Consider the following 26,247-nt stretch of genomic DNA (forward strand, 5'->3'; position numbering starts at 1 on the left):
GTCTGGTCTAATGCTCCGAGGTGCAGTTTCGCTCGTCGCTATATGAAGGAGCACAAGTACCCATCCCTTAACTCTAGGTCTACTGTTCGTTGTGTTACTTCACTTCTGCGAGTCTCGCGCTTTTGCACTTTTGCTTTTGCAGACCAGCCACTGGTCTGTCTCACGGCGCAATGGCGACAACTACAGATGTCAAGGCGTCTCTCGAGATCACCAAGGGAGCGACCATGACGACTGATCCCATTCCTTTCGATACGGATTCCGTGTCAAGCGGCACCAATGCATTTCCGTACCCTACTGAAGAAGAATGGGCCACTCTCCCCAGGGTCGCCGGAAAGATCCCATGGCAAGCTTGGACTGTGGCTGTTGTCGAGTTTGTCGAGCGCTTCAGTTACTACGGCACTAGCGCTGTCTTCGTCAGTAAGCATGAACCAAGTCATGTACTGTTCATTAGTTGCAATCTTTGCTAACTGTAGCTGCTAGATTTCATTCAGAAACCCTTACCCCCAGGCTCAGTTACAGGCGCTGGATTCCTCAAGAAGCCTGGTTCTGGTAAAGTGGAACTTTTTGGAGGTGAATGAGTTGTTTTACTGACTTCTTACAGGAGCGCTCGATATGGGTCAGCGTGCCAGTACGGGACTGACTATGTTCAACCAGTTTTGGTCTTACATCACACCTCTTGGAGGTGCCTGGCTTGCTGATGAGTACTGGGGACGCTACAAGACCATCCAGTACTCCAACATCATTGCTATCATCGGTCACATCGTTCTCATCCTATCGGCAATTCCTCCAGTCATCGTAAAGCCCAAAGTCGCCATTTCCATCTTTTCGATTGGTCTCGTAATCATGGGCGTCGGCACTGGTGGGTTCAAGAGTAACATATCGCCCCTGATCGCAGAGCAATACAAGGACCAAAAAGCCTATGTTCGCGTTCGCAAGAACGGACAGAAAGAAATTGTCTGCCCTGCAGTGACCTCGGCACGCATTTATCTTTACTTTTACTTCCTCATCAACTGCGGTTCTATCACCGGGTCTATTGCAATGGTCTACACCGAGCACTTCCACTCCTTCTACCTGTACGTTTCCCCTTCCTTGTAACTCATTATACATCCACTAACTGCGATCATAGGGCATACACACTTCCCACAATCTGCTACCTCCTTTGCCCAATCATCCTGATCGCGATGAAGAAGCACTACAAGCTTGCGCCACCTACAGGATCCGTCATGGGCAAAGCTTTTAAGCTGATAAGATTTGGTATTAAGAATTCTCCTCGCAAGAACACGTTCAAAGACGATGATTTCTGGGAGAGGATCAAACCATCCGTTCTTCGTCGCAACAACCGTCCCGTCCCTGATTGGATGACATTTGATGATGCTTGGGTTGACGAAGTAAAGAGAGGAATTCTCGCTTGTAAGGTTTTCGTCTGGTTTCCGCTATATTGGCTCGCGTACAATCAGATGACGGGCAACCTTGTTTCTCAGGCAAACACGATGAATTTGGGTAACGTCCCAAACGACATCATCTCAAAGCTGAACCCCCTCTTCATCATCATCCTGATTCCGATCATGGACTTCGTTATCTACCCCGGTCTACAGAAGGCAGGCATTGTTTTCTCGCCTATCAAGAAGATTACGGCTGGTTTCGCGCTTAGTTCTTTGGCTATGGTGTCCGCTTGCGTCACACAGTATTTCATTTACAAGATGTCACCATGTGGAGACAACATCAACGCTCTCAGCAAGACACGCAAGGACTGCAACGCCGACATCACCGTCTGGGTTCAGGTCGTGCCATACGGTCTAATTGGCTTTTCCGAGATTATGGCATCCATCACCAAGCTCGAGTACGCGTACACAAAGGCACCCAGCAACATGAAGTCGACCATTCAGGCTATCGCACTTTCTACTTCTGCAGTGTCCGCAGCGCTAGGCCAGGCTTTTGTCAGTTTGTCTGAAGATCCTCTGCTAGTATGGAACTACGGTTCCGTCGCTGTTGTTGCCTTGTGTGGTGGTATTGGTTTCTGGATGACTTTCCGCAAGGCCGATAAGCAGGAAGATGCACTGAATAATATGAAGGAGAGCAGTTTTATGGGTGGCAGGGAGATTGGCGATGCCGAGAACGTCGATACCTTGAGCGTACGCGACGAGAAGAACGAGAAGAGCGGACTGTAGATACCACGATAGCTTCGACGAAGGGGAAGATTGAGCCATTGCTTATGAGAATAATATCACGAACAACGGAGTCTGTATCGAAACTCTGATTATGCCTTATTTTTTCCCTGAATTGATTCTCCATGGGAACTCTGATCATGTGTTCTTGTAACCCTTCCCAAAGCATAAGAGTTTGTGCATGTCCAAATCTTGACATCATGACCATCCGATAAATGTAGACTGACCCTATTTGAGTCTAGCGCACTTCGCCTAACCCTCGGCACGTACCCGCGGCTCCACCTGTCAATCGATCTTGTGCTACATACCTCACGTGATACTCCACGCTCCCCTTAGCGTCGCCATCTCTTACCATACAAAGCAGCCACCCGTGCCAGCCCCACCCAAACATACAAGATCGATAGTTTGTACCACGGATTCCAAAGACGCAGCGAGCCGCAGTAACTCCTGTAGCTATCCGATGTTCCGCAAGCTATCCCCGAAGCAAACATATACACATGCTATGTGAAAGAGCTATTGTTTGGGATCACAATGCATCGCCCACTCCTCTCAAAGCACCCTTTGAAGAAAGCAGCTACGCCCCTGACGTCAGCATTGGTACAAAACGCGGCTGTGTCGCGGGGCGAGGTAGAATTTGTCATTGAGCCGCGGAAAGCAAAAGGTATGTATTATAAGCAAAGGACCGTGTGCTGTTTGGCGTACGTGTATTAATGCAGCAATGATAGTGGTTTCGTACAACCCTTTGCTTACGGCGTCGCCTTTTCTGGATCCGGCGGTGGAGCGGAAGAGGAATATGGTGCATCGGGGTGCTGGTGCAAAATGAGATACTGTTGAAGGTAACTAGCATGAGGCAGAATGCCACCAAGTGGATAGTATGTTGCTTTTTTTTGTGGCCTTACAATAAGATGGTTCATTCTGGGTATCCCCGTCTCTTATCAATCGATAAAAAAAGGCTCAGTTATGGTACATAGAATTGAGCTTAATTCGGGCTACTCTGTCTGGCTAGATATTCCTGTTATTAGCCCCATGCTCAACTCTCTCATTGGAGGTCCCAATTCGTAGTTAGATTAATATAATTCTGTATTTTTACCTATCATTTACAACCCGACTCCAAGTAATATCTAGAAAGACAACTAGACAGAAAATGCGCTACAATCCAAAATGAACATAGGGGGCCCAATACCGTGGGTGCAATCTATTCTCCTGCCTTGCTAGTTTATTGACCAGTTTAGCCGTGCGCATGTCTGAGGTAATAGGAGGCTTGTTGACACCAACTAGATCTATAGAAGTTGTGTTGACTGTTTGTGAGATATCAACAGTTGTGACCTAAACCTAATCAGTCACTGGACACTAGACGATATTCGAACCCTTACGCTGGTATTCTCTACACTAGTCTTTGTCAAAGATGAGTCCATTTTGACAAGTGTGCCAATAGTCCTGTTTCTCAGAGTCATTATTGCTCTATGAAGACCAAGACACACCGCGTCATCTGAAATCTCTTCATCTCTCAAAGTCTCATAGAAAATCCTTGCAATATCAACGCAGTACTCGTCCTGCACATCCCAGAGTGTCCCAATTACGTGACGAAATCCAGCTAATCTGAAACTGCTGATGAGGTGAATGTTTTCGTCGATAAGAAGAGTACTCGCGTTGTTGTTTGGGCCAGTTGAGCACGCAGAAAGGTACGCCAGAAATTGTGGCGAGTCAGCCAGAGACGTTGAGCGAACATCTTCGGTTGTGAGAGGATTGGCCTTCCAGTCACTCAAGAGAATGGAACTGGCCGACAAGTTTTCATCATTAGGGCCTCCGTGTCCTGCAAAATGTAAAATTTGACTGCGGCGAAGTTCGTCTAAGACCTCGAGACGGTTAGGCGATGGTTCGGCAACCTCGAGTTTGAGCGAAGTCATCAACCCTTTCACCACTCGTATCTCTTCTTCGGCGAAAGGGAGATCATGGTTTTGTCCAAGACCTGGAGTCGTGCTCATAGACACTAGTGCTGCGCGTCTGATGTGTTTTGAGCTATCCGACTCTTGGTTCGTTCCAATCCGGTGCCTTCCATCAAGGAGGGATTTGAATGAAGTAGCGTAAGACGACATGACCCTGTCCATCGCTGTATTGGGTGAGTTATCATCATGTACACCAGCGGCATGTATTGGAAGAAGGCTGAAATATCCCGTGGGTATCCACCATACTCGTGGATGTTTTCCGTCAGGAGGAGCCTTGTCGTATCCAAGCTCCTTGAGCACCGGAGAGACGACTATGTCCCATAGCCATTTCAACAGTTGAAATGAGATGCCAGACACTCGTAATTGTCGGACCTTCCTTACTACGTGCATTCCCTTGATAGGAAGACGAAGGTGCGATATCTTATCAACGGTGACGAGTATTGCGTCGCATCTCGACTGACTATAGTTGAGTACAACGACAGAGCCATTTCGTGCTCCAGACATCAGTTCCTTGACGGTGGGCGTGGCAAGGAATTCAGTGAAGTCTGGAAGCTTCCTGATTTCATGAATGAGACTTCGAAATTCATTCACCGCATATTGCCGGTCTATTCTATGGAGTTCAGGAATACTTTCAATGGCAGCGGTGGCGACTGCCGCTCGTTCATCAGGAGATACATCAATCACTTCGCGAAGAGTGATGAAATCTTTTGCTAGAGCTGGATGAGCATCCTGGAGTTGGGAGATGTCGCCACGTAACTCCCTCAGAGAGTTCGCCAAGAGGTCTCGTCCAGACTCTAGCAGGCAGAGAGCTTCCGCGGCCGAGCCTCCAGCGTTCAGTAAGGCTGCTGCTGCAGAGGTTGCGGCGAGGCTGAACTGGGATATCTTCCTTTGCTTGTCAACATTCTTCATGTGTTGAAGTTCGAAAGACTGTATCAGCTCTATCGTTAGTCGATAAAACGAGCTGGCTTCCACCCAACGCGATTCCTCCTCCATGGCCTGAGCAACCTCATGTGCGCAGAATATACGCAATTCCAAGTTCCCCCTCGTATATTGATAACCACGCTTGAGAATATCGAGAGCTTGTTCTCTGTCTTTGGTGTCATGGAAGACCCTGTTTCTTTGCAACAGTAACGATCCAGTATTGTAGCAATCGCCGGAAAACTGCGGTTCATCTCGAGACTCGGAGCGATCACATTCCGATACTGAGTGGATGATAGCCTTGTCAACAAACGATCGCTCTTTCGTGATATCAAATAAACTTTTACAGATGTTTGCAGCGCTGCTTGCGGCTCTGAATTCTCCAGGGCTTTTTGCAAGATGCGCCTCTGCCAGGAGCATGGCTTGGCGAAGATCCTCCTCTGCTCCTCTTTTATCCGAGTTTTCCATTTTCGATTTTCCTCTAGCCGCATATAAATCTGCTAATTGCGATGTTATATATGACCAGGCCTTGGCATTATTGACAGCCTCGGCTAAGAGTGTTTCTGCTTTTGCAATGTTCTCGTCTAATATTGCAGACTCTTTAGTACGACTGTATTTAAGGTGCTGGACTGCGAACATTGTGCTGATGCAAACGCAAGTGGAATCTGTGAGGCATTCAACATTCGGTGGATGCTCTTTCATGGCTACCTCCATAAGTCGATATGCACGATCTGCATCGCCCCAAGTTCCACTTGCGTCACTCAAGGTGCACCACAAAAGGGCTGGCATCCATGGATCCTTGATGACCATATAGTTCTTGAACTCATCGTAGATTCTAACTGCTCGATGAAGATCGCGGAAGTCTGCATTCTGCCTATAGAAGCGCTGCAAGACTTTTATAAAAACCTCTCCTAGCTTTTTAGCTAACGCATCGTCTTCAAGGCTTTGTCCTGATGGAATTCGTATCCAAGACAAAATCTTTATGAGTCGATCTACAATTTCAATCTTCTCAGTGGCCAGAAATTTGGCGGCGTGACGTCCTACAAGGTCGGGGTACCAGGACACGAACATAGGGTCGTCGGGGAAATTGTTTTGCCAATGGTCAAGTCCTTGTATGGCATCGTCCAGACTATCAGTTGCTTCGAGATCACTGTGTAGATATCGAGCAATGTGAATATTCGATAATGCGACCAGCCACCGTCGACTCATTTCGAGTTCTGGTAGCCTGCTCCGAAGTGTACGCAGTGGTTCGATGATCTGTTCAACTAGCTCTCTATAATAAGGCCCTTCAATCAGTTCCTCCATCTCTCGGAAAAGACGCCTGGATCGTGCAGATATTCCTTCATAATCGTGACGGTTGGATATCATCAAGCATTCCACAAATACTTTGATAGCTTGTACCATATCTTCAGTACTTGATTTGACATCCTCCTCTCTTTTTAGTATTCTTCGAATGCTTAGACTCATTCCTATTATCAATAATATATGCGATCGCGTCGCTGGTGGGAAGGTTCGTAATGCAGCTCTGCTTCTCCAGATTTGAATCATCTCATCCAAATCTACAATCAATTGTGAGGGTAAGGGTCGTCGAAGAGCTTTAACTAGTCTTTGTAAGCGTACAAGTTCAATTTCGCTTTGCTGCAGGGAGCTTTCCAGTGATAATGATTCAATGTCGGCTTCATTGGCTGTGTTAGCTTCGATGGCTGGACTAGCTGGGTTCCTACAAGCTCTGTCCATGAGAATTCTTTCTCTGGGCATTCCGTCGTCAAGTTCCATTTTGGTTCACATTCGTTGTTCGAGTGGAGATCTTCTCAAGCGTTTTCGGCTTGTTTGGTCATTGAGGAGGTATGAATAACGATGAAGCCAACAAACAGATTGCTCGGTACGACTTGAAACCATGCATGGCAACAAGGGCAAAGTTCGCAAATAGAGATAGATGCTTGGTACTATTGAACAAATTGCAATGCGCCACGTACATTGCTTACTTAAAGAGTCCTCCCGTGATGTTACACAGCATGACCGGTCAGAAAATGAAGATAACGCTTGTACGATTATGGCAATTGTACGCGCATCGAGATTGGGCATCATCCGCATACCGGCAGTAATCTATGGGCGTTGACACCAGAGAACCCAGGGTTTATGTTACATGTACAAGGCTGACGCCTTTTTATGTAGTATAGAACTCACATCACCAAGGCGTCTTGTGCCTGAACATGAAAAATGGCATACAAGGCACTTCTCATTGGAGTAAATTACTACAACATCCCGGGACAAAACGATCTACTGGGCTCCGTACCTGACGTCCAGCTTGTTCACCAATTCATCCAAAAGTCTCGTCCGACGGCGAGAATTATAACGCTCACATCCAGCAAACCGCGAGATCCAACACAGGGCGCACCCTCAGAAGATCCCAAGTTATGGCCTACACGCGAAAATGTGATTCACAGCCTCGAGATGATACTGGAGGAATCAACGACGGGAGATGTTGTATACATCCACTTTTCTGGCCATGGGACGACCATTCCAGATCCAGAATCTGCTTCGCGCGTACATGGCCACCTTGCTCTGGTGCTATTCAGTGACACGGGTGGGGAATACTATCTCCAGGGTGAAGAGATCGCAAGAATCCTCAACCGCATGGTCGCCAAGGGTGTTTTAGTCTCACTAGTTCTCGACTGCTGCTTTGCTGGAAGTGTCGCTCGCTCCAAACGCGACTGGAGTCGTCTTCGCGCAATACCATACGATCCAAGATTGAATTCTAGAGATTCTGTTCATTTAGACAACCAGTTTGTAGGCGATGGGCTTCGCGGCGCACGAATTCGGTCTAAATGGCTCACTGACCCAGAAGGCTATGTGATCCTTGCCGCGTGCGGCCCTCAAGAAGAGAACAAAGAGATTCAAGTTGGAGACCAGAAGTATGGCATGTTGACATTCATTCTTGTCAATGCCCTCGAAATCCTGTTGAAGAAGGGTATAGAGATTACGTGTCGCTCCTTATACGACCTAATCCGCACTGAATTCCAAGTGCGCTGTCTTAGCCAGATCCCGATGCGATACGGAAACGAGAATTTTACCTTCTTTGGGACACTGTATTCAGATTCAGAAGTTTCCTTGGTACCTGTTTACAAACTGGCCAATGCTGACAGCCTCCAATTAGCTGCGGGTGCGGCGCATGGACTTGTAGCTGGAGATGAGTTCGCTTTGTATTATCTCTATTCATCTCAGGATGCTCGATCAATCCAAAGACAATTGCCACGGGGGAAAGCCAGAGTAACTAAAACGGGAAGTCTCACATCCGAGCTGGACGTGGTGAATTCCAAGGGGTACCGACCAGGCGCTGTTGCGAAAGCGAAGCTCCTGACATCCACAGCGCCTACAAAGGCTGTGGTACGACTTTCGGATATCATACACAACCATGACCAGTGGATTGAGTCCATTTCAAGCAAAGCGTTCATAACAACAGAGACCACGGAGTTGCGAGGCTGTTCCGCGTTCAACTTGACAAATAAAGACTGCCATTACCATATACAGTGGGACTCGCTAGAGACAGTCGTAGGTACACCAATAGTCCCACAGGACCAAACCGATGCGATGGCCTCTGTAGTTGCTGCGCTGGAACATCTGGGCGCATTCAAATATTTCGAAGCAATCCGGAATCGTGCCGAAACGGCCGAATGGGTCCAAAAGTTCCAAATCACGGCTAAAAGCGAGAGTAGTTCCACGGCTCGTCAAAACGAAATACTGCAACTCAGTGAGCATAATCGCGTCAGCATACGTGTCCAGAATCTTTGCGGCAAACCATTGTATTTTGCAATCCTGAACCTTACTTCGTGTTGGGAAATCGTAAACGTACTATCAGAAGGAGGAGAAGGAGGATTCATGGTCATTCCACCTCACCAAGTGGAGGAATGCGAGTTAGAGATGGAGATTCCAGAAGAATTGAAGGCGCAAGATATACGTTCCTGTCAGGATGTTCTGAAGATATTCATCACTAGCCAGCCAACCTCATTCGCTTCTCAACTCCTTCCTAAGCTGATCGGGTGCAGCAGTGGCTCCCGCTCGAGAATGTCAGAGTACATCAAGAGAATGCGGAATTCGATTCATCAGCTCGCAGACTCGAACCGGAATCTGTCACAAAATACCGAGTACTGGTCGACTCAAGACTTTATTGTGAAAACTTCTTGTAGCGCATAGTACAGAGCGAGCTTGAGAAATGAAATTGTCAACCACGTAATAGGGATTCCTCCACAAACTTCTTTCCACCAAGAGCAGTTGTTCCTTTTCCATCGTCAAGACATAGTGTGTACTGCCCCGTACCAGCATCAAAAGTTTCGACAAGGTACGGCCCATCTTTTGCTGTTTCGGATAATTTGATGAACACTCGATCTCCAGGATCAAAAGAAGGACTCTGTCAAAGTTAAAGGCAGTTGTTCCGACGTGAGTTTCAGTCGTACGTACGTTAGGGCTCTGTTTGATCCATGGCCGCGTGGGCTTGTCATCAACTACAAATTGGGGTAGTGTATCATCCCTATACAATGTTAAAGCGTTTTCAGATGCATGAGCGTACGCTTACTCGTCAAGGAGACTCATGGCTATGTATATCTAGAGCTTATGTAGACTATGGGTAAAGACAACAACTCTTGAGGAAGTTTATGGCATTGGGCACATACACGCGCTAGTAATATATCATCGCAACATCAGCCTAACTAAACCTGCAAAAGTCATCTTCTCAGATTCCGGTCAAGAGCCAGAGCGGGGTCATATGCGCGAGGCAGATTTGGACAAAGGATTCGATCGATTGGGCGACAAGTGACCAATAGGGGTAACGAGGGTAATCAACAGTGCCTAAAAGCTGGAGCATGTTGTACTACATCGTATTCTAACGCCATTTACACATCTAGATAGCTGCGCGTAAGCCTTGCCATCGTGTGGGATCTTTCTGGGAAAAGAACAATCCTTAGTCGATCATTAACATGATGGTGTGCCTTCACTAGGTCTGTAATCACAGTGAAGATTTAAGAATGAAGCGACAGAACGGCGAGGCTGAACGAGCCGGTTAATGACGCAAAATAGCTGGGTGGAAAGACGTGGCAAGGCAAATTCATGCAGACTCTAGCCAACGGCCCAGGCGTTCCACGTCTAGTGGCTGCCCTACAATAATGCAAGAAGGATACATTTAAACATCATTTCATTCAGGAACGAAACCTCGGGTACTTCTTCCCACGAAGGTCGATGTACTAGTTGGAAGGACTTTCTCGGCCAACAACTTTCAAAAATCATGGCACCAATCCGTGCAGCTACAGATATCGAGCTAGCCAACTCTAGTAATGGAGGAAACTACAAACATTCTACCACTCTTTTTTTGTCGCTAACTATCTACAGCATTTGCACCAGCTATACCGAGCCGGAAACGACACCACTCACTGTTGAACCGCATACGAGCGCTCTTTAGTTCGAAATCAACTACCTCCTCGCAGCACACTGAACGCCAAAGTAATTGGCTCATTCTCTATCAACCCTCGCGCCCATACTAAGTAGCCAGCTACTAATTGTCCCTAGTCGAAGACTACCGTCCGGGCTACCCACAACTATCCGCCCTCATCGCCGCAGACAGCTGCTTCCACATTTGCCGCCGTTTCTCCACTGTGCGTGCCCGACTCCTGCTAATCAAGCAGGACAAACTCTCTTCCCTTGAGCAACAGCTCGAAAACACCGATTACGACGAGCAGGCCCCGCTCTTCCTCAGCTGCAGCCGACTAGATCGAAACAGCAAAAGACTTGCATTGCTAGACGAAATCGACACAAGATTAGCAGATTACGGTAATTCGACTATTCGTCCTTGATAAGGAAATCGTAACATTAGGGCCCGAAATAAAGCGCTGATGATTGAGCCGCTTATCTTTTAAACAGATGCATTCGTCAAACGAGGAAAAGACATTCTATCTTTCACCCAAGCACCAACCCGCAGCATACACAGTCTGAAAAACTTTGTCAGAAACACAGCGTGTCTCGGCCGCACCGAGCGCGAATACCTGTCGCGAGAGCGCGATCTGATGACGCTCGGTCCAGAGCAAGAGTCCGGTGTGCAAGCAATGCAAGCCTGGGTCGAAGACGTGATTATTTCCATGATTGAGCATTGCAAAAAGGTTCGCACGCATTGTTTCCTTTTCCCCGCGTGAAAAATCCAGCTCTATCACTCCATCAAGACAAGAAAGATACAAGGATCACGGACTAACAGAAAGGGGCGTCTTAGGGTCCGAAACGATCCGTCTCGCGCGACGCAAATATCTTCATTTTCAACGGTGCACTTAGTGCATTCATAACACGCTTTCTCATTGCGTGTATCCTAGTCGCCGTCTTGCTTGCGCCTGTTCTTCTCTGCAACTTGCTAGAGGGAGAGAAGAGTCGCATGATGGTTGTTGTATTTGCAACTGTGCTCGTTGTTGCCATGTTGTCGATGCTGGAGAAAACGAATACGGTGCCGTTGTTCATCGCTGGTACGGCGTAAGTGTGCAAAAGCTCCCTGTCCTTTTTTTTATTCGTGATTACATGGGAGTAGCAGGGCTAATTTTTTTTTTCGGGGGGATAGGTACGCAACGGTTTTGGTGGTGTTTGTGTCGGAGTAGTGGAATGGGTTATGTTGAAGGTGAGATGGTCGTTGCGGTGGACTTTGTGCGTAGCTAGATAAAGTATTTCTACTAGCTTAGAAGCAGTGAAGTGGTTAAAACATGAGTAGAAATCAAGATTGCTTCTTTTACGCTACAAGTTACAAACTGCTTTCCTGCAGATTAAAACTTCAAAAGAATTTATAGTTTAAACACTTGATTAGTCTTTACACTTCAGGAGCTATGTTTCATTAATAGAAGGGGGGGGGGGGGGGGAGAAAAAAAAACCCCCCTCTAAACTTTACAAATTCCCAAGCATCATGATAAAATTCATGGCGGCATCCTGAAAGAAAACCCCGCCATGCCCAATCCATCCATCAAGTGATCTCAATCTATAAAAAAACAAAATTCCTTTCCCGGCCTACAAAACATGTTCAATTCTTCCCCTTCCCTCACCCTCCAAACCCCCTCTTACTTCTCCAAGCCCAAAACTCAATGCCACAAGCCCACAAGCCCCTCGTCGCTACCCCCCAATATGGGATCCAATTCGGGCAAAGGCACACCCCACACTTGCTCTCTTCCCCTCTCGCCTCCGATCTTAAAATCCCACACGTTCCCATACGGATACGCGCCCATCATCATAAACTCGCCTTTGATGGCAACTTGGTCGAAAAACGTCCTTCGCTCTCGCTCAACCTCATCCGTCACCTCTGCAGGCGCGCCCGACGCAATATCCTTGGGTTGGTGAAAAGCCAAGTTGGAGGATGCAGGCCGCGGGGCAAACGTCTTGTGGGCGACGCCGGCGGGGATGATGAAGACGTCGCCGATGCTGGCCTCGATGTCTAGGCCGCCGGGCTCAGCGTTCTCGCCCCGTTCGCCGGGCGCGTACATGCCTGGCTGCCAGTCTGGGGCGTCGGCAACGCCGAAGCGGATAATGGCGCCTGCGCCGGAAATGACGGTCATGGCTTCGTGGGTGGTGGAGTGGTAGTGGGATTGGATGTCCGGGCCGTACTTTGCGATCCATTGGGTTTGCCACCCGTTTTTGGCGTAGAGGTCTAGGAGATGGGTCGGGGTGAAGGTGGGGGATGTGACGGTTTCTTTCAAGAGGCCTGGGTAGTGGAGGAGGGGGTGAGGGGAGTTTGGGATTTGGGGGGTTGGGGGGAGGATGTAGGATCTTACGGCTATGGGCATGATGGGTGCAAGAGGATGTGGTGTTGCAGGGTGGAGTTGGAGAGGGAGTAGGTGGTGGTGTTGAGATGGATACAATTGCCCGAATGGGATGGATGCGGCGGGAGGTGACGTAGGACCCTTGAATTCTGAAGTGCCGGAGGAAAGGATGGAATACTAGGCATTTCTTCGTGACCCTTGGCCTTTATGTAATCATTCTCATGTGATATCTACAACTGGTCATACACTCTCAGAACTCCAGCGCTACTTTGCCAACGGCCTTGCCGCCTTCAATAATCTCATGCGCCTTGCTCACTCCCTCGGCATCCATCTTGAGCTTGTGCATACAATGACACTTGATCGTTCCCTCGTCTAGCATCCTGGCCAAATCCTTCAATATCTTGCCGTGGCTTTCGACATCAACGCCGTAATATGGCTTAGTGCCCAACAGGGCCCAAACAAAAGCCAGACTCTTTGCCATGAACTCTGTAGAATACATGGGCATTTCCTTGTCTTGAACAATCGAGCAGACTTTTCCAAAAGGGGCGCAGATTTTTGCTGCAGGAGCGAGGTAGCCCGATGTTGGTGTGTGCGTGATGAAGATGTACTTGATAGGAACGTCTAGTTTGAGCTTCTCGATCTCGGTGGGAATGTTGTCGTGGTGATTGATGGTATGTGTAGCGCCCCCGACGTCTTTTGAAAACTTGACTGTTTCGTCCCTTGATGCCGTGGTCACTACAACGGGCAGATTGAGGACATGGCGCGCAATCTGGCTGGCGACGCTGCCGACACCACCTGCGCCGTTGATGATGAGAATGGCTGCATTTTCCCCGCGCTGAATCTCCATTCGTTCAACCAGGGCTTCGTAGGCTGTGATCCAGGTTAGGGGCATAGCGGCAGCCTGGCCCCAGTCTAAGCTCTTCGGTTTGAGCGCGACTGCGCGTGAGTCTACAAGCTGAAACTCTGCATTGCTTCCCTGGCGGATGGGCGAGCCGGAGTAGTAAACTTGATCGCCAGGCTTGAAGTGTGCAACTTCAGAGCCCACGCTCTCGACTAGGCCAGCGCCGTCAAAGCCGAGGATTTGCGGTAGACTAGGGGCTCGGTCATAGTAGTCTGGGTAGTCATCGTAGGTTCCTGCTCGGACTTTGGTGTCGACTGGGTTTACAGAACAAGCTTTTACGCGAACGACTATGTCGTAGCCTTGTGGGTCTGCGCAAGGTGGGAGGTTGATTGCTTTTAGATTGGAGATTGGACCGTATTGGGTGACTGCGATGGCATGCATGTTTGGAGAAGAATTGGAATCATGTAATCAAATATGTAGTGAAACTGAAACCGTATGTGTGTGTGTGGTGTTGTGTCTAGTGCTTGGCTGGGCCATTGTTATATCCATGGTGGAGGTTGCTGGGACCCAATGTGATGAAGAGTGAGAGGGAAGCGTGCGAATGGCACTGACTGCTCGTGACGTCACGTGGGTCCTTGTACATTGTAACACTGAGGTATTGAGGCTCCACTGACAGACGGATAGTGGCATTGCAGCATTGTGACGTTCATTGTTGTCATGGCTGTGGGGAGTTGAGTTGGAGTGGTGTTGGTGAGTATGGGCTTATGTGGCGGTGTAGCACAAGGCTGATGCGCGGAGAAGACAATTTTGCGATATGCCAGTCTGTGGGCTGGTATTGAATGAAATTTCAATGCTGGATATTCATTGCTTACTGGCGGCAGCAACATGATGGCGTGGCTGCCATGGGGCGACGCCACACAAGCACAGGCCTGGAGCTTGTTGCAGAGCTTTGTGCAGTGAAGGACCGAAGAGAGTCGAGGGGGTAAGTAGATGCAGGCCATGGCCAGCTGTACAGGACATAGTTAGATATGGACATGGGAGGATACATGTACTCGTGCAGGCACGTCCGACTGTGCCGAGTCTAGAAGAGAGAGGGCAAGGTGTGGAATGGGGCTGGGAGGTGGGAAAGCACATGATTCAAGGTGAATGCGGGCAGCCGTAAGGGGGTGTGCAGGACGGACGAGGGGAAAGAGGGGGATGCATGGAAGTGACGCAGAATGGTCGGGGTGAAGAGAATGGCGTCGTGGTGGAGGCGAATGAGGAGACGAGGGCGGCGCTGGGGGGCGTTGTTGATGCTGTCAGCGCCCGCCAGCCGCTCGACACCCAACGACAGTGTTGTAGTGGTGGTAGTGGTGGTAGTGGTGGTAGCGGTAGTGGTGGTAGCAGTGTGTATGCCGCTGCGAGAGGGAGGAGAGGAATTGGACTGCATCGGCCTGACAGTGTAGTATAGTATGGGATGGGATGGTCTGGACTGGGCGGGCCACACATGCAGGCGGCCATTCATGCCCAGGCCGGCATGCGCATCGACACACAGACATACTTACAGCACAGCACAGCACAGCACGCCCTGCATTCCCTCGCCCACACCCACGCACGCCGTCGCCCGCCCCCCTGGCTGCAATTCTTGCTCGTCGCCCGCCCCGCATCGCTGCCACGACGGCGACAACCGCCTCGACGACAACAACCCCATCGGCATCCACGGCATCCTCGCCGGCCGCGACACTCACCGCCTCAGCTCGATCCCTCGCTCGCTCGCCCGGCTGTGCGCCTGCTGTCCTCTATCGTGAACGCCGGCCTTGGCGCTGCACCTTCAAGGCTGCCTGCCTCACCACCACACCCTCTCCTCGACAGAGCCCACGGCCAACCGCCCTGCCATCGCGGCCCCCTACATAGCCGCCAGGCACCGCTGGCCCCCTCCCGACGCCGCCGCCGTTACACGTAGCCACGAGCCCCCTGCCCTCTTGCGCCCCGACGCCATGGCCTCGTCCTGAAGCCAGACCAACTGCCACCAGGGTCCACCACCAGGCACACGACGACCGCCCATCGCCCTCCTCATTGCGACATGGCCGAACCCGCGCCTGGCGTCTATGCCCGCCTCGAGTCGGCCTTCAACGCTGCCCCCAACCTCCGCCAGTCCAAACAGCTCCCGCGCCGCAGCGACCCAACCCGTCCAGTCCCTCCCTCCCTCGAGCGCGACGACTCGTATGCCTCACAGTCCACCGACGACAGCGACTCCACCGTCTGCAGCCAGGACAGCACCCTGCTCGCCTCGCCGCGAGGGCTGAATGGAGCAGACAGCGGCCTTCCGCCTACACCTCCCACGGCCTCGCAAGATGGCAAATCTTCTCCCGCCCCAGAGCAGCCGCCCCATGCCGACAGCGTGAGAAATTCGCTCATATCACAAAAGTCGTCCCTCAGCACGCCCGTCAATGCCAGAAGCCCACCAACGCCCGATCCCAGTCCGCCGCGAAGAAATGTTTCCGACGGCTCCAATGCCACCCTCGAGCGCCCGCCGCTTTATACGTATCCCTCTTCCCGGGCCACCTCGTTCCAGACGGCAAGAGAAGAGCCCCTCGCCTCTGACCGCGAAGAAAGCACCTGTGCAACACCACCCACTGACAGGCTCAGCACCGTCCAAGAAGACCACGGACTCGGCCTTGCTTTTGAACAAGACAAGAATCATGTCACCCCAACTAGCCTGCAAGCTCCCTCTTTTCCCGTTACCCCTACCAAACAGGTGGATACAGCCAGAGATGTGGCGGGTACGGTGGATACAACCCCCGACCAGGCATCCCCGACCATGGACGACATCCCAGACCGCGAATGGAACACAGAGCTCATGCGCAATGTCACCGTCCGGAAGAAGCGCAGGCCGCAATCAAAATCTCCTCGCAAAACACCCGAGCCCGCCGTCACCGTTGTCGAAACCGCCTCGCCCTCGCCCACCAGAGCTAGACGTGCCTCGAGTCTGCGCAAACGCGTCCAAGTCGGCCACAGCAGCCCGACCACGCCATCCGTCGAAAACTTTGCGCAATCCATTGGCTGGCCCTCGGAAAACAGGCGCATGTCATCAGAGAAGCAGCGCGAGGCCAGCAGCAAGCGGCTCTCGACTGCGTCCGTAGCCTCGACTGTAGTGTCGGCCCAGGTCATAGTCACGCCACCCCAAAGGAAGCAAACCCTGCGACACTCTGGCAAGAACATGGCATACAGGAGAGACATGAGCTCCTCGACAGACGTTGGCTCCCTCACGCATTCGGACCGCAGTTCCATTGTGTCGCAAGCCGACAGCGCTCCGGTCCATCGTTTGGTGCATAAGAGGACAAGCATTGCTGACCGGAATAGCAGAAGCAGTGTTGTGTCCGACATTTCGTCATCGCATCGCATCATGTCCCCTTCATTGTCACTGCGACAGAGGACCATTGACAGCTCAGCACACACGCTAGCGCACCAAGAGTCTGTCCGCCATGTGCTACAGCCTGCGGCCGACATATTGAGCAGACACAGTGCAGCAGCGAGGCTGAGCGGGAGCCACCACAAGCGCATCAACTCGGCACCTGAAACTGCAAGACGCACGATTCGGTCCTCCAAACCTCGTAACTTTTCAGAAATACTGCCCCCTGCAAGCCCGCACGAGGAGAAGAACCCTTTTGCTCAGCCACCTGTGCTTCTGCGCGCACCATCACCGCCTATATCGCCAAAGCCACGTCAAATGTCACCAACGTCGAAAAAAGTGAGACAGTCGCTCGTTGTCACTGATGCAAATCTGCCAACTGGAGTTGAAAATGACCCTCCCAAGCTGTCCAGTCCGGGTACAGATGAGCCCGTTGAGCGCGACGTCTTCATCGGTGCCAGTAATCCTGCGGAAGAAGCCCAGGTGCCATCTGCCATGCTCGATCGGGTCCGACGTCTTCTTGGGGACCGCGAAACTGCCGAAGGCGCTACTCTGGTTGCTGCTTCCAATCCCAATCCTGCTACAATCGAGAACCTCAACAAGTTTCCGCCCACCAAGGATGGATCGCCCATTATGCGACAAGGCTCACGTCCTTCAAGGCCAGCCTCTCGCGCGTCAAGGCCGGGCTCATCACGACCAGGTTCCTGGGACCCAAAGCGATTCTCACTCCCCTTGGACCGTTCCTCAGCCTCGCCTGATTGGCACCGCTACTCGGGTGACCAGAGCCGGGTCAGCTTCGATCGGGCAGGTTCGCGTTCGGCTTCACGGACCGAAGAACACGCCATGGCTCGGCATCTTTTTTCCCAATCCACCCCGTTTTCGCAGTTTTCCGACACGGTCGAAGTCACTGAGGCTACTGCTGTTAGCATATTTCCCCACAACAACAACTCTCTCCTTGTCGTGCAGCAGCTTGCTCGTGGAAACTCGATGCTGCAGGAACAGCGCCAATTGACCGAGGCTTCACACTTGACCGCGCAGGATCCTCGTATTACACCAGCCGTGGCATCACCCCCTGCGACTAGTCGACAAAACAGCAATGAAGAACAACTACAGCAACCGACGTTGACTTTTGAGCCTTCGACCCCTCCGATGCAGACGGATGTGCCACAGACCAACTCTGCCCAGTCATCGCTTGAAAACCCTCGAGAACCTCCAGAGCCGCCCATGATTAACTTTATTCCTCCAACGCCTATGGAGGAACTGGAAAAGCCAATGGCTCCATCACCCGGGCCGCCTCGTCGTTCTGACTCGAATCCACAACGCCGCTTGTCTGTTCTGCAGCGAGCGCGCCGCTATTCTGATAACCTCATTACACCGCTGTTGACTCGCAAAGGGGCCAGCCGTGCGCGTTACGACAATGACGAGGAAAAGCTCACGTACCGTAATCCACAGGCCTCTTCTGTCAACGACGAAGACGGCACGCTTCATCCCTTTTGGCGCCCACGCGGCTTTTGGGATGAATTCTCTGACAGTGAGGACGATGGCGAGGAAGACGAAAGACTTCCACAAGGAGGCGACACAAGCGACGTTGAAGATCCAGAGCCCGAGCCAGAGGCACCAAGACGAGCCAATACTCTCAAAAAGCTAAAAGGCGGCCTTCGTGGGTCGGGTGGTTTCCTGATTGGCAACTCGCTTGGTGTTGAGCGCCACGGCACGAATAAACGCCGACACCATGTCAATCTTCCCCCACATATTGCCCAATCTCTTCGTTCATCTAGCGATGGCTCCTCGTCCTCACCCAAACTTGGCATTCAAGCTCCTACGCAACCTTTGGGACGGCATGGCGGTGGCCGTATCACCAAACGCCGCTCCAACCACGATCTCCGCCGCACTTCGTCTGTCCCTGATAACCTCTCAATCGAATACGAGCAGTCTCGCCGTCGCCGCGGCACATGGAGACAAGGCAAGAGTATTCCAGGCTTGAAGAAGTACCATGTTCAGTACATTGGAATATCTGGAGTAAAAGAGAAGATCAAGGAACGTCGCACCGAGAAGAGGAGGGAGAAGATTAGACGGAGTATTGGAAACAGGTACTATATCGATCCCGTGACGCCTGACTCGCCCACCATCTCGCAGTAGATGAGGAAAGAGAGAGAGAGAGAGAGCATGGGTGTAGGTGAGGAAGTAGGATTTGCACTCTGAAGCTACCACTCCAGCTTCTTTATCTTGTTTTACATTGCGTCATTCAGTAAGCAAGAGGGGACTTTCGGATGTTTTATCATGCAAATCCGCCTTTCTCATCTTCATACCCCCTGACACATGCCGTTTTTTTTTATAAAAAACTCACGCCAAACTCGCTTCTGGATACCACACATGTGTTTTTTTTGGTTTTCTCCCCCCCAGCTTCTCTTGTTTTGCTTTCTTGGGGGGGGGGGAGGCAACACGACGTTACATATATCCTTGTGTTTTGTTCTTTGTTTTTTCCAACCCGCAACCCGCATTTTACGACCATTAACGACTCTCTTCATCAATCTTGCCTGCCATCAACCCTTGGATACCTTTGTTTGTTTGTTTGTTTTTTTCTTGCCATACTTGCAGCTAGAGGGAGCTTGCCCCACCTGCGGGACTGGGTCCCCCCCCTCCCCCCCTTGTTTAACCCTTTTTTTTTCTCCCTTCATAGTTACCAAGTATCTAGTAGTATAATAATACTTTACATTCTTGCTTCTGTTTATACGTTGTTGCCGTATATTTGTTACATTACTTGATCACACAGTGAGTGAATTGGACGAGAAAGATATGGGAATGAACTGGTTTAATTTGCATATCTCTCCCAATCGCACGGCGAAGGGGATCATGGGTTACCTATTGATCTTCTCCTTTCTCCTCTTGCTTGTGCTCTCTACCTTGTAGCAACTTTCAGCTACAACAAAGCCTTTCTTCATAACCCCCTTTTTGGCTATGCACACTTTCTATTTGACTAAACCTTGGGAATTCCGTTTCCCGTACAAATTACAATCTGGTTTCCAGACCTCGAACTCAAAAGTTCGAATGAAGAAAAAAAAAGATGCAGCCCAGGCTAAACTTGGATCTAGAAGACGCAAAAGAGCAAAATACAAGAAACAAGTTGCATGAACGGTTTAAAAAAAAGAAGAGAACAAGGGATAGACAAAAAAAATTCCTTTCTCCCCCTTGAAACCCTTCCCCCCCCTCTTTCATCCTGGAGGGGGCGGGGGGTGGGTGATATCATATATGAGCTCCCGTTGATATTGTCGCCGTAAAACTCCTAACCAGAAACAATAAAGCCCCGCCAAAAAGAAAGCACCCTTCTATCCACAATGGAAGGAAAAGAAGAAGGAGAGGAAAAAAAAAGGGGGGGACAAAACAAGCAGCAAAGTCCACTTACCCATTCGAAACCTTGTTATACAAAGGAAAAACACGCAGGCTTTGTAGCAGCGAGAAATACTGCGAAAGAGGGAGAGAGAGATACTACCAAGTAAAGCTCTACTAACTCTCAAATTAAATCTTCCTACGCACGGTAAACTTGCGCTCCATAGTAGCAGCAGGCAGAGAGTCGGCGAAACAATCACGCGCTAGAAACACAAACGTTAGTTTTTCTTATTCCGGATTCTTGTTTTTTTTTAAAAGAAAAAAAGAAAGAACGAAAACTTACTCTCTGCAGAGTCAAACATGATGAGAATGTCATCATGTTCACCAGGATATTCAATCTCATCCAAGCACACAAAGCGCCTCTTGACACCAGACCATCCCGTCAGTCTGCCTTCGGCCTTTTGGATCTTGCCTTCGCCTCGTCGTTCATCCACGGGCAGCGCAAACTTGGCATCGACAAGCTTCAGGCCAAACTTGCCTCCCTTGTCTGACTTTTCAAACGTGTCCGTCAGACGGAGTTGGAAGTTCATGGCGTCGGCGTGCGAAAAGTCTTCGAAAAAGGCGAGGAGTTGGACAATGTTGTCTTGTTCGACAATCTGGAGACGAAGTCGGTTGGCGGTCCACTGCTTGTAGATGGGAACGACCATGCGTCGACGCGAAATAGAGAAAGAAGCTGCGAGCCCATCAAACTTGACCTGGAACCCAGTCACAGCAAGCTGGAATGTATGTAAATCATCAAACGAGTTAAATGTCAGACGTCGGATCGTTGACGCGCTCGTGAGCGTCTGAAGCAACTTTGCGAGATCTTCAGGAACAGCGGGATCGGTTCGACTGCCATCAATGGCAACGGCCATATCTTGCTGGGGCTCGCGGAGCAGTGTGAGTTCGGGAGAACCGTCGACTGGAAGGCGAACCAAAAGTTCACCCGGACCTAGCATCTGTTAATCTTTTTTTTTCTCATGCACACCCAGAAAAGTGACGCAAAACTCACCCAAGTTCATACGGTCAGAGACAATACCGGCAGTATGCCTGCACATGATTCTCAAGCTCTCGCTCATAACAGTAGGCGCCGACTCCAATCCTGCAGCTTCAGGATCTTGATTCATCACCTTGGCCTCAACCCACTGCAACTTTTCGAGTACGCGACTCCCGTTTTGGCTGAAGCCCTCTGTCTCGTCGGCACTCTCAATGTGAAATCCCTTGAGCGCGACCTGAGCAAAAGTGGTTTCGCCAGGTGCAACGTTCATAGAAGTGAATGTACCGAAGAGATTATTGCGATCCTTGCCTTCTTGGAAGACTAGGTGGGCCATGCACATCCTGAACCGCTTGTCTGGGCCCTCTTCACGGAAACGTAGTCTCAAGGCAGGAGCTTGATCTGGCTCAGTGATGTATTCAAAGTTCATGGGCTCCTGTTTCGTTCCAAGCTCATGATTGACCAAGCTGACTTGTTTGTGCTGCTGTGGCGTGACCAGTACCATTCGGTAACCTCGATGCAGTTTCCGCTTTCCAGTACCTTCGCTGCTAAGCTCAATCTTCTGGAACACCAGTAGCCTACAGCCTGGTATTCGTTCCTGGGAGAACATGGATGGGTTCGCTGGGTCCTTGTACGTGGCTTCGCGGAGGTACATTTTGCACGCAAATCGTTCGTCTCTTCGCTCGCGCAGATCCGACTCTACCCGGCTGGTATGACTGACAATAGACCATAGACTACGGAAGTCTGCTTCATGGAGGGCAAGCGTAAGAAGAAATCCGTGCCGTAGCTGCACAGTAATCTGGTTCATTTGTTGTTTCCAGTTGACGTCTCTCCATGTGATGGCTGAGCCCGGACCAACCAGGAGATTGATTAGGCTATTTTGACTGCAGATGGCGAGCTTGGCTGAGTATTCCTCCTTGGGTCGCAAGACGGACAAGACGACGTTCATTGGCACACGATCTGTGGCGGGGTCATCGGTCGATAACGAAGCTTTGACGAACATGCGGAAGTAGCAGAATTCGTTCTTGGTGTCGGAAAGAGGAATGTACTGCGAAAGGCTGACCTGTTGCTGGCCGCTTGGCTGGCCGGCGAGCCCAGAGCTGAGCACACTAGCGGCATCGGGAGCAAATGATGGGTATTCTTCCCATATCGCTTGGTCCTGGCCCTGGATGAGGGCCTGCGTAGGAGGCATGCTGTGGTGCTTCTTCATCGATCCGACTAGTAACCTCATGTAGTGGCCAATGGCATTCTGGATGTCATAAACCTCTGCGCCCGCAGCATCACCTGCCTGTCGAGCGAGTTCGACTTGGGCGTCTGGAGATCCATCGCCGTACTTTTGCAGGCCAGGGTGGTTCGGGAGGACTTTAGTTATGATCCACCACACCTTGGCCAAATCGACGTGAGGCTGGGCAAGCCGCTCTTGTGGCGGGTCAGCCGACTTGTGTTGACTTCTAATGAGATTTTCCATTCCGGTACGTCCTTTGAGAAACCACCAAGTGGCGACCCGAAGCCATTGCATGGGAGTGTGGTTGTAGATGTTGCCACCTAGCTGGGCTGTAAGCTCAAAGATGCCTCTCATATGGGTTACGCGCTCAGCAAAGTCGCGATATGCCAGTTCATTCGCAGATTGTGTGTCGGAGCGACCGAGTGGCGCAGTGGGTTTGGTGGCTCCAGAAGCACTGCGGGATGCCATTTGAGCACCTGGTGGGCCTGACGGCATTGCAAGCGCTGCGGGTATCGAGGACGGTGGCGAGGACTGTTGTTGAAAAGCTGATGTTCCTGCCAAAGGCTGGGGCGGGCTGGAGACATGAGGCATTTCATCAAAAGCTTGAGGATAGGGCTTGTCGGCGGTTGAGGCTGCTCGTTGCACGGACGGGTTGGAGAAAGGATCGGATCGAGAAAGGGGCGAGGCGGGGGTTTGTGAAGTGACAGAAGGTGTATACTGCGGTGAACCTGACGAGGGCACGCGCGTGTTCATGTCGTGTGGGTATGCCATTGGTCTCTGTCCGGGAGATGGGCCACGGGCTCTTGATCGTTGGGGGTCTTCAGTCTCAAGCCCCCTGCGTGGTGATGTCCTCGAGTCCATGGGTGCGTTGCTGAGGGGCGTCCCTGGAACCGAGCGCTGTGAGCTCTCTTCTGAATCCCGCCGTTGACCTGATGCTGCACGCTGCGCCGCTTCGTGTAAGGCCCTGCCCTCCTCTGAACGCATTTTTTGCTTGGCTCTTGCTGCAAAAGAAGCATGCGCGTCATCTTCCTGTCCGGCTCCATGTAGGTTGGGCATTTGCGGAACTGTGGGTACGGGGTATGCGGGCTCGTCGTCGAGTCGCTCGCCCATGGTGCTAAAGCCAGTCTGGCTGCGCTTGAGCGACTTTGGTCGGAAATCATCCTCCTCCTCTTGGATTGTGGGCTCGCGTGCAGACATTGCTTTGGATACGACGGGCGAGAGGTTGTCTGAATCTTGTGAGTAGACCGAGTCTTCGCTCGACCGCCTCATAGGCTGGTGCATTGCAGGTTCTATCATGGAGTCAAAACCAGTGGGCGCGCGCAAGAGGCCCTTGGGACGTTCGCCGAGGCCCATGGGGCCCAAGTGGCGCGGCGGGGTGGGAGGGAGCTGTGCGGTGGTGGTGATTTGGCCGAGCTGCATCTTCTGGTTCAGAGGAGGGGACAGCTCGCCGGGATTTGTGCGTGTCCTGGTGAGGTTTGTCTTGTACTCTGTCTGTGCATGTGACCTGTATTCAGTCTGTGAAGGGGCGCGGCCAATGCCATTGAGGCGGGGGCTGGGGATGGTGTCGTCCTGCGGCACCTCGGAGGGCAATTGCTCCACTGCGGGCACATTCACGGGCTTCTTGTTCTTGGCCACTTCGATGGCGGGGTCCTCACACTCGTCGCCGCCGTGGCCTATGACTTCCGGGACAGTGCGCACAAAAGCGACGGTGAGGCCCTTCTTGCGCGTGCCCGACTTCAAGCCTCCCGGACCTGGGCTCTTTGCTGCTGCGCTGTTGAGAATGGCTTGGGCACCCGGCCACCGCTGGGCACTGGCAACATCTATGCGGGGGCGGTTGAGAAAGGCGGCGGCGGCGGCGGCAGCAGCCTCTTGCTGTTGCAGCTGCTGGGCGGCACGGTCTGTCGAAGGCTTGAGGAAGGCGCTGAGATCGTCGTTGTCAACCGTGTTGTCGACAGGCTTGTTCTTTGCGTTGGCGGCGGCGAGCTCGCTGGTCTTGTCCAGAATCTTGGTCTTCCAGCGGCTCTTTGAGAAGAGCTTACTGGCGGGTTCGTGTGCGTCCACCATGGTGCTGTGCGTAGGCGCGACTCGGGGCGGTGGAGGCGTTGGTGGTGTTGGTGGTGGTGGTTAGAGGTGGGGGGGGAGGAAGGTGGCACAGGGCCGGCGAGGCGTAGTGGAGGGCGTTTGTGGACGAGCAATGTGGTCGCGTGCGTGGTTGCAAAGGCAGCGAGGCAGTGAGGTCGCTTCGGCGTCCCGTCCAGGGCTCAATTGGCGGCGGCGGCAGCGGGGGCGGGAGGTGGGTTGGCGGAGGAGAGGGATGGGGCTTCTCTAACAGGGCCCAAGCATATGAAACGGCTTCACTCGCACAAGCAGTTGCCAGAGCGCTTCTTGCAATGCATGTGACGAGAAGCAACGGGCGTGCAACGGGCAAGCAAGAAAAAAGAAAGACAAGAGAGGGACGCGGCGAAGGAGAGACGGCAACACGAGGGCGGGAGATCAGAGCGTTGGTCGTTGCGGAGAGGGTACATGCAGCTCGACGACAAGGCCAAATTGGCCAGGGTGCACGCTAATTGCACGCCCGTGTTGGCTCTGCCCTTCCAAACGCCCTCGTAAATGCGCCCGAGCGAGATTGCGCATGCTCATGCCTCCACCTGCACTCGATCCGGCCTGCCTGCGCGTGGCAGCCCAGTGCAGCACGCCGTGGTACCACGCAGCCAGTGTGGATATGCTCGCGCCCGCAATACGAGAGACCCTCGGGCTGGCCGTCAGCAAGCACTTTGCTGTCTGGCTCTGCTCTGTCAAGACGGCGGCCCCGGCGCCATGACGGCCATGGCAGCTGTTTCACGCGTCTTGACAGCTGCTACACTACGCGTCTGCCCGCCTCTTTTGCCTGCCAGCGCCGGCAACGATGCAAAAAAAGCCTCGTGCGTTCAGAGGACGGCGGGCTCTCGTGTCGCAGCGACTGCAACTCAGATACTTCGTCGAGCGTGCCAAGATGGGAACACCACGCAGCCGTCTATGCCCGAAACATGACAGCAGCGTCGAGTGATAAGGCGGCGACAAGGATCTTCACCTTCTAACTTCGCCGTGGCCCCTGGTCCGCTCCCCTTTGACGTTAGCTTTGGGTGAAAATGGGCCGTGGGCAATACCAACTCTGCGGCCAAGTCCATGCAAGCTTACGCCAATCCACGGTAGTCGCCGTCAGCCCCATGGGCACAATGCCTCGACCCGACACATGGCCGCACATGTACTACTTGTATGTAGCAAGTACCCTCTTCCAACTCATCCAGCCGTGGCGGCCAGGGGTCCTACTACCATGTGGGATGGGAACAAGGTGCTTACTGTGTGCCTCAGACTGTTAGCGCCCGGAGAGGAGCCATATCGGCCTCAGCACTAAATAAGCGATATGACGATGGGCCTCCCTACTCGACATTTGCCGTACCAACCACACGCCCGCCAAGACCGCCCGCCTGCCTTTACACACGATGCGCCAGCCACAAGCAGTAGGACATGCTGCCAAACGAGATTGCCATTGCACTCCTCATGCCACGCTTTGCCCCGCCAGCTCACTAGCCACACGCGACCCTCCACCGATCATCATCCTCAATCTCATCTCAACCATAACCATGTCA

The 26,247-nt window shown here is 51.8% G+C and overlaps 9 protein-coding genes across 9 annotated transcripts; 4 read left to right on the forward strand and 5 right to left on the reverse strand.

Annotated features, from left to right (window-relative positions):
• Positions 1-170: 170 nt before the first annotated feature.
• PSV08DRAFT_360448 (POT family-domain-containing protein) lies at positions 171-2,267 on the forward strand (the record flags this gene model as incomplete). Its single annotated transcript, XM_014219196.1, has 4 exons — positions 171-417; positions 481-549; positions 602-1,073; positions 1,127-2,267. 4 exons carry the CDS (start codon positions 171-173, stop codon positions 2,166-2,168), a joined length of 1,830 nt encoding a protein of 609 aa, XP_014074671.1. The 3' UTR covers positions 2,169-2,267.
• Positions 2,268-3,314: 1,047 nt separating this feature from the next.
• PSV08DRAFT_175208 (CHAT domain-containing protein) lies at positions 3,315-6,805 on the reverse strand (the record flags this gene model as incomplete). Its single annotated transcript, XM_066091870.1, has 2 exons — positions 3,315-3,491; positions 3,539-6,805. 2 exons carry the CDS (start codon positions 6,803-6,805, stop codon positions 3,315-3,317), a joined length of 3,444 nt encoding a protein of 1,147 aa, XP_065949387.1.
• Positions 6,806-7,249: 444 nt separating this feature from the next.
• Positions 7,250-9,223, forward strand: PSV08DRAFT_369487 (uncharacterized protein; the record flags this gene model as incomplete). Its single annotated transcript, XM_014219194.1, has 1 exon — positions 7,250-9,223. The coding sequence occupies one exon, from the start codon at positions 7,250-7,252 to the stop codon at positions 9,221-9,223; it is 1,974 nt and encodes a 657-aa protein (XP_014074669.1).
• On the reverse strand, positions 9,224-9,669 carry PSV08DRAFT_32713 (uncharacterized protein). The gene is made up of 3 exons (XM_014219193.2): positions 9,603-9,669; positions 9,488-9,557; positions 9,224-9,437 (listed from the first exon to the last, which is right to left on the reverse strand). The coding sequence occupies exons 1-3, from the start codon at positions 9,617-9,619 to the stop codon at positions 9,252-9,254; spliced, it is 273 nt and encodes a 90-aa protein (XP_014074668.1). The 5' UTR covers positions 9,620-9,669; the 3' UTR covers positions 9,224-9,251.
• A 918-nt stretch (positions 9,670-10,587) lies between these two features.
• PSV08DRAFT_175229 (uncharacterized protein) lies at positions 10,588-11,655 on the forward strand (the record flags this gene model as incomplete). Its single annotated transcript, XM_014219192.2, has 4 exons — positions 10,588-10,849; positions 10,940-11,175; positions 11,283-11,533; positions 11,619-11,655. Coding segments are annotated over 4 exons (786 nt in total), but the record flags the coding sequence as incomplete, so codon positions are not given.
• A 446-nt stretch (positions 11,656-12,101) lies between these two features.
• PSV08DRAFT_387040 (uncharacterized protein) lies at positions 12,102-12,825 on the reverse strand (the record flags this gene model as incomplete). The annotated part of the gene is made up of 1 exon (XM_014219191.2): positions 12,102-12,825. One exon carries the CDS (start codon positions 12,823-12,825, stop codon positions 12,127-12,129), a length of 699 nt encoding a protein of 232 aa, XP_014074666.1. The 3' UTR covers positions 12,102-12,126.
• A 138-nt stretch (positions 12,826-12,963) lies between these two features.
• On the reverse strand, positions 12,964-14,083 carry PSV08DRAFT_400235 (chaperonin 10-like protein; the record flags this gene model as incomplete). The annotated part of the gene is made up of 1 exon (XM_014219190.2): positions 12,964-14,083. One exon carries the CDS (start codon positions 14,081-14,083, stop codon positions 13,052-13,054), a length of 1,032 nt encoding a protein of 343 aa, XP_014074665.1. The 3' UTR covers positions 12,964-13,051.
• A 1,621-nt stretch (positions 14,084-15,704) lies between these two features.
• Positions 15,705-19,262, forward strand: PSV08DRAFT_387051 (uncharacterized protein; the record flags this gene model as incomplete). The annotated part of the gene is made up of 1 exon (XM_014219189.2): positions 15,705-19,262. The coding sequence occupies one exon, from the start codon at positions 15,705-15,707 to the stop codon at positions 19,170-19,172; it is 3,468 nt and encodes a 1,155-aa protein (XP_014074664.1). The 3' UTR covers positions 19,173-19,262.
• A 1,151-nt stretch (positions 19,263-20,413) lies between these two features.
• On the reverse strand, positions 20,414-24,682 carry PSV08DRAFT_198317 (uncharacterized protein; the record flags this gene model as incomplete). Its single annotated transcript, XM_014219188.1, has 3 exons — positions 20,414-20,623; positions 20,704-21,351; positions 21,412-24,682. 3 exons carry the CDS (start codon positions 24,680-24,682, stop codon positions 20,550-20,552), a joined length of 3,993 nt encoding a protein of 1,330 aa, XP_014074663.1. The 3' UTR covers positions 20,414-20,549.
• Positions 24,683-26,247: the final 1,565 nt, after the last annotated feature.

The sequence above is a fragment of the Bipolaris maydis genome, assembly GCF_028858645.1.
Source record: "Bipolaris maydis strain C4 unplaced genomic scaffold PSV08scaffold_4, whole genome shotgun sequence".
NCBI lineage: Eukaryota > Fungi > Ascomycota > Dothideomycetes > Pleosporales > Pleosporaceae > Bipolaris > Bipolaris maydis.

Excerpts from the sequence above, each read along its gene's own strand:
- PSV08DRAFT_32713 (XM_014219193.2), bottom strand. Across the intron at positions 9,438-9,487 it reads GGATCAAACAGAGCCCTAAC|AGTCCTTCTTTTGATCCTGG; the intron begins GTACGTACGACT and ends TAACTTTGACAG.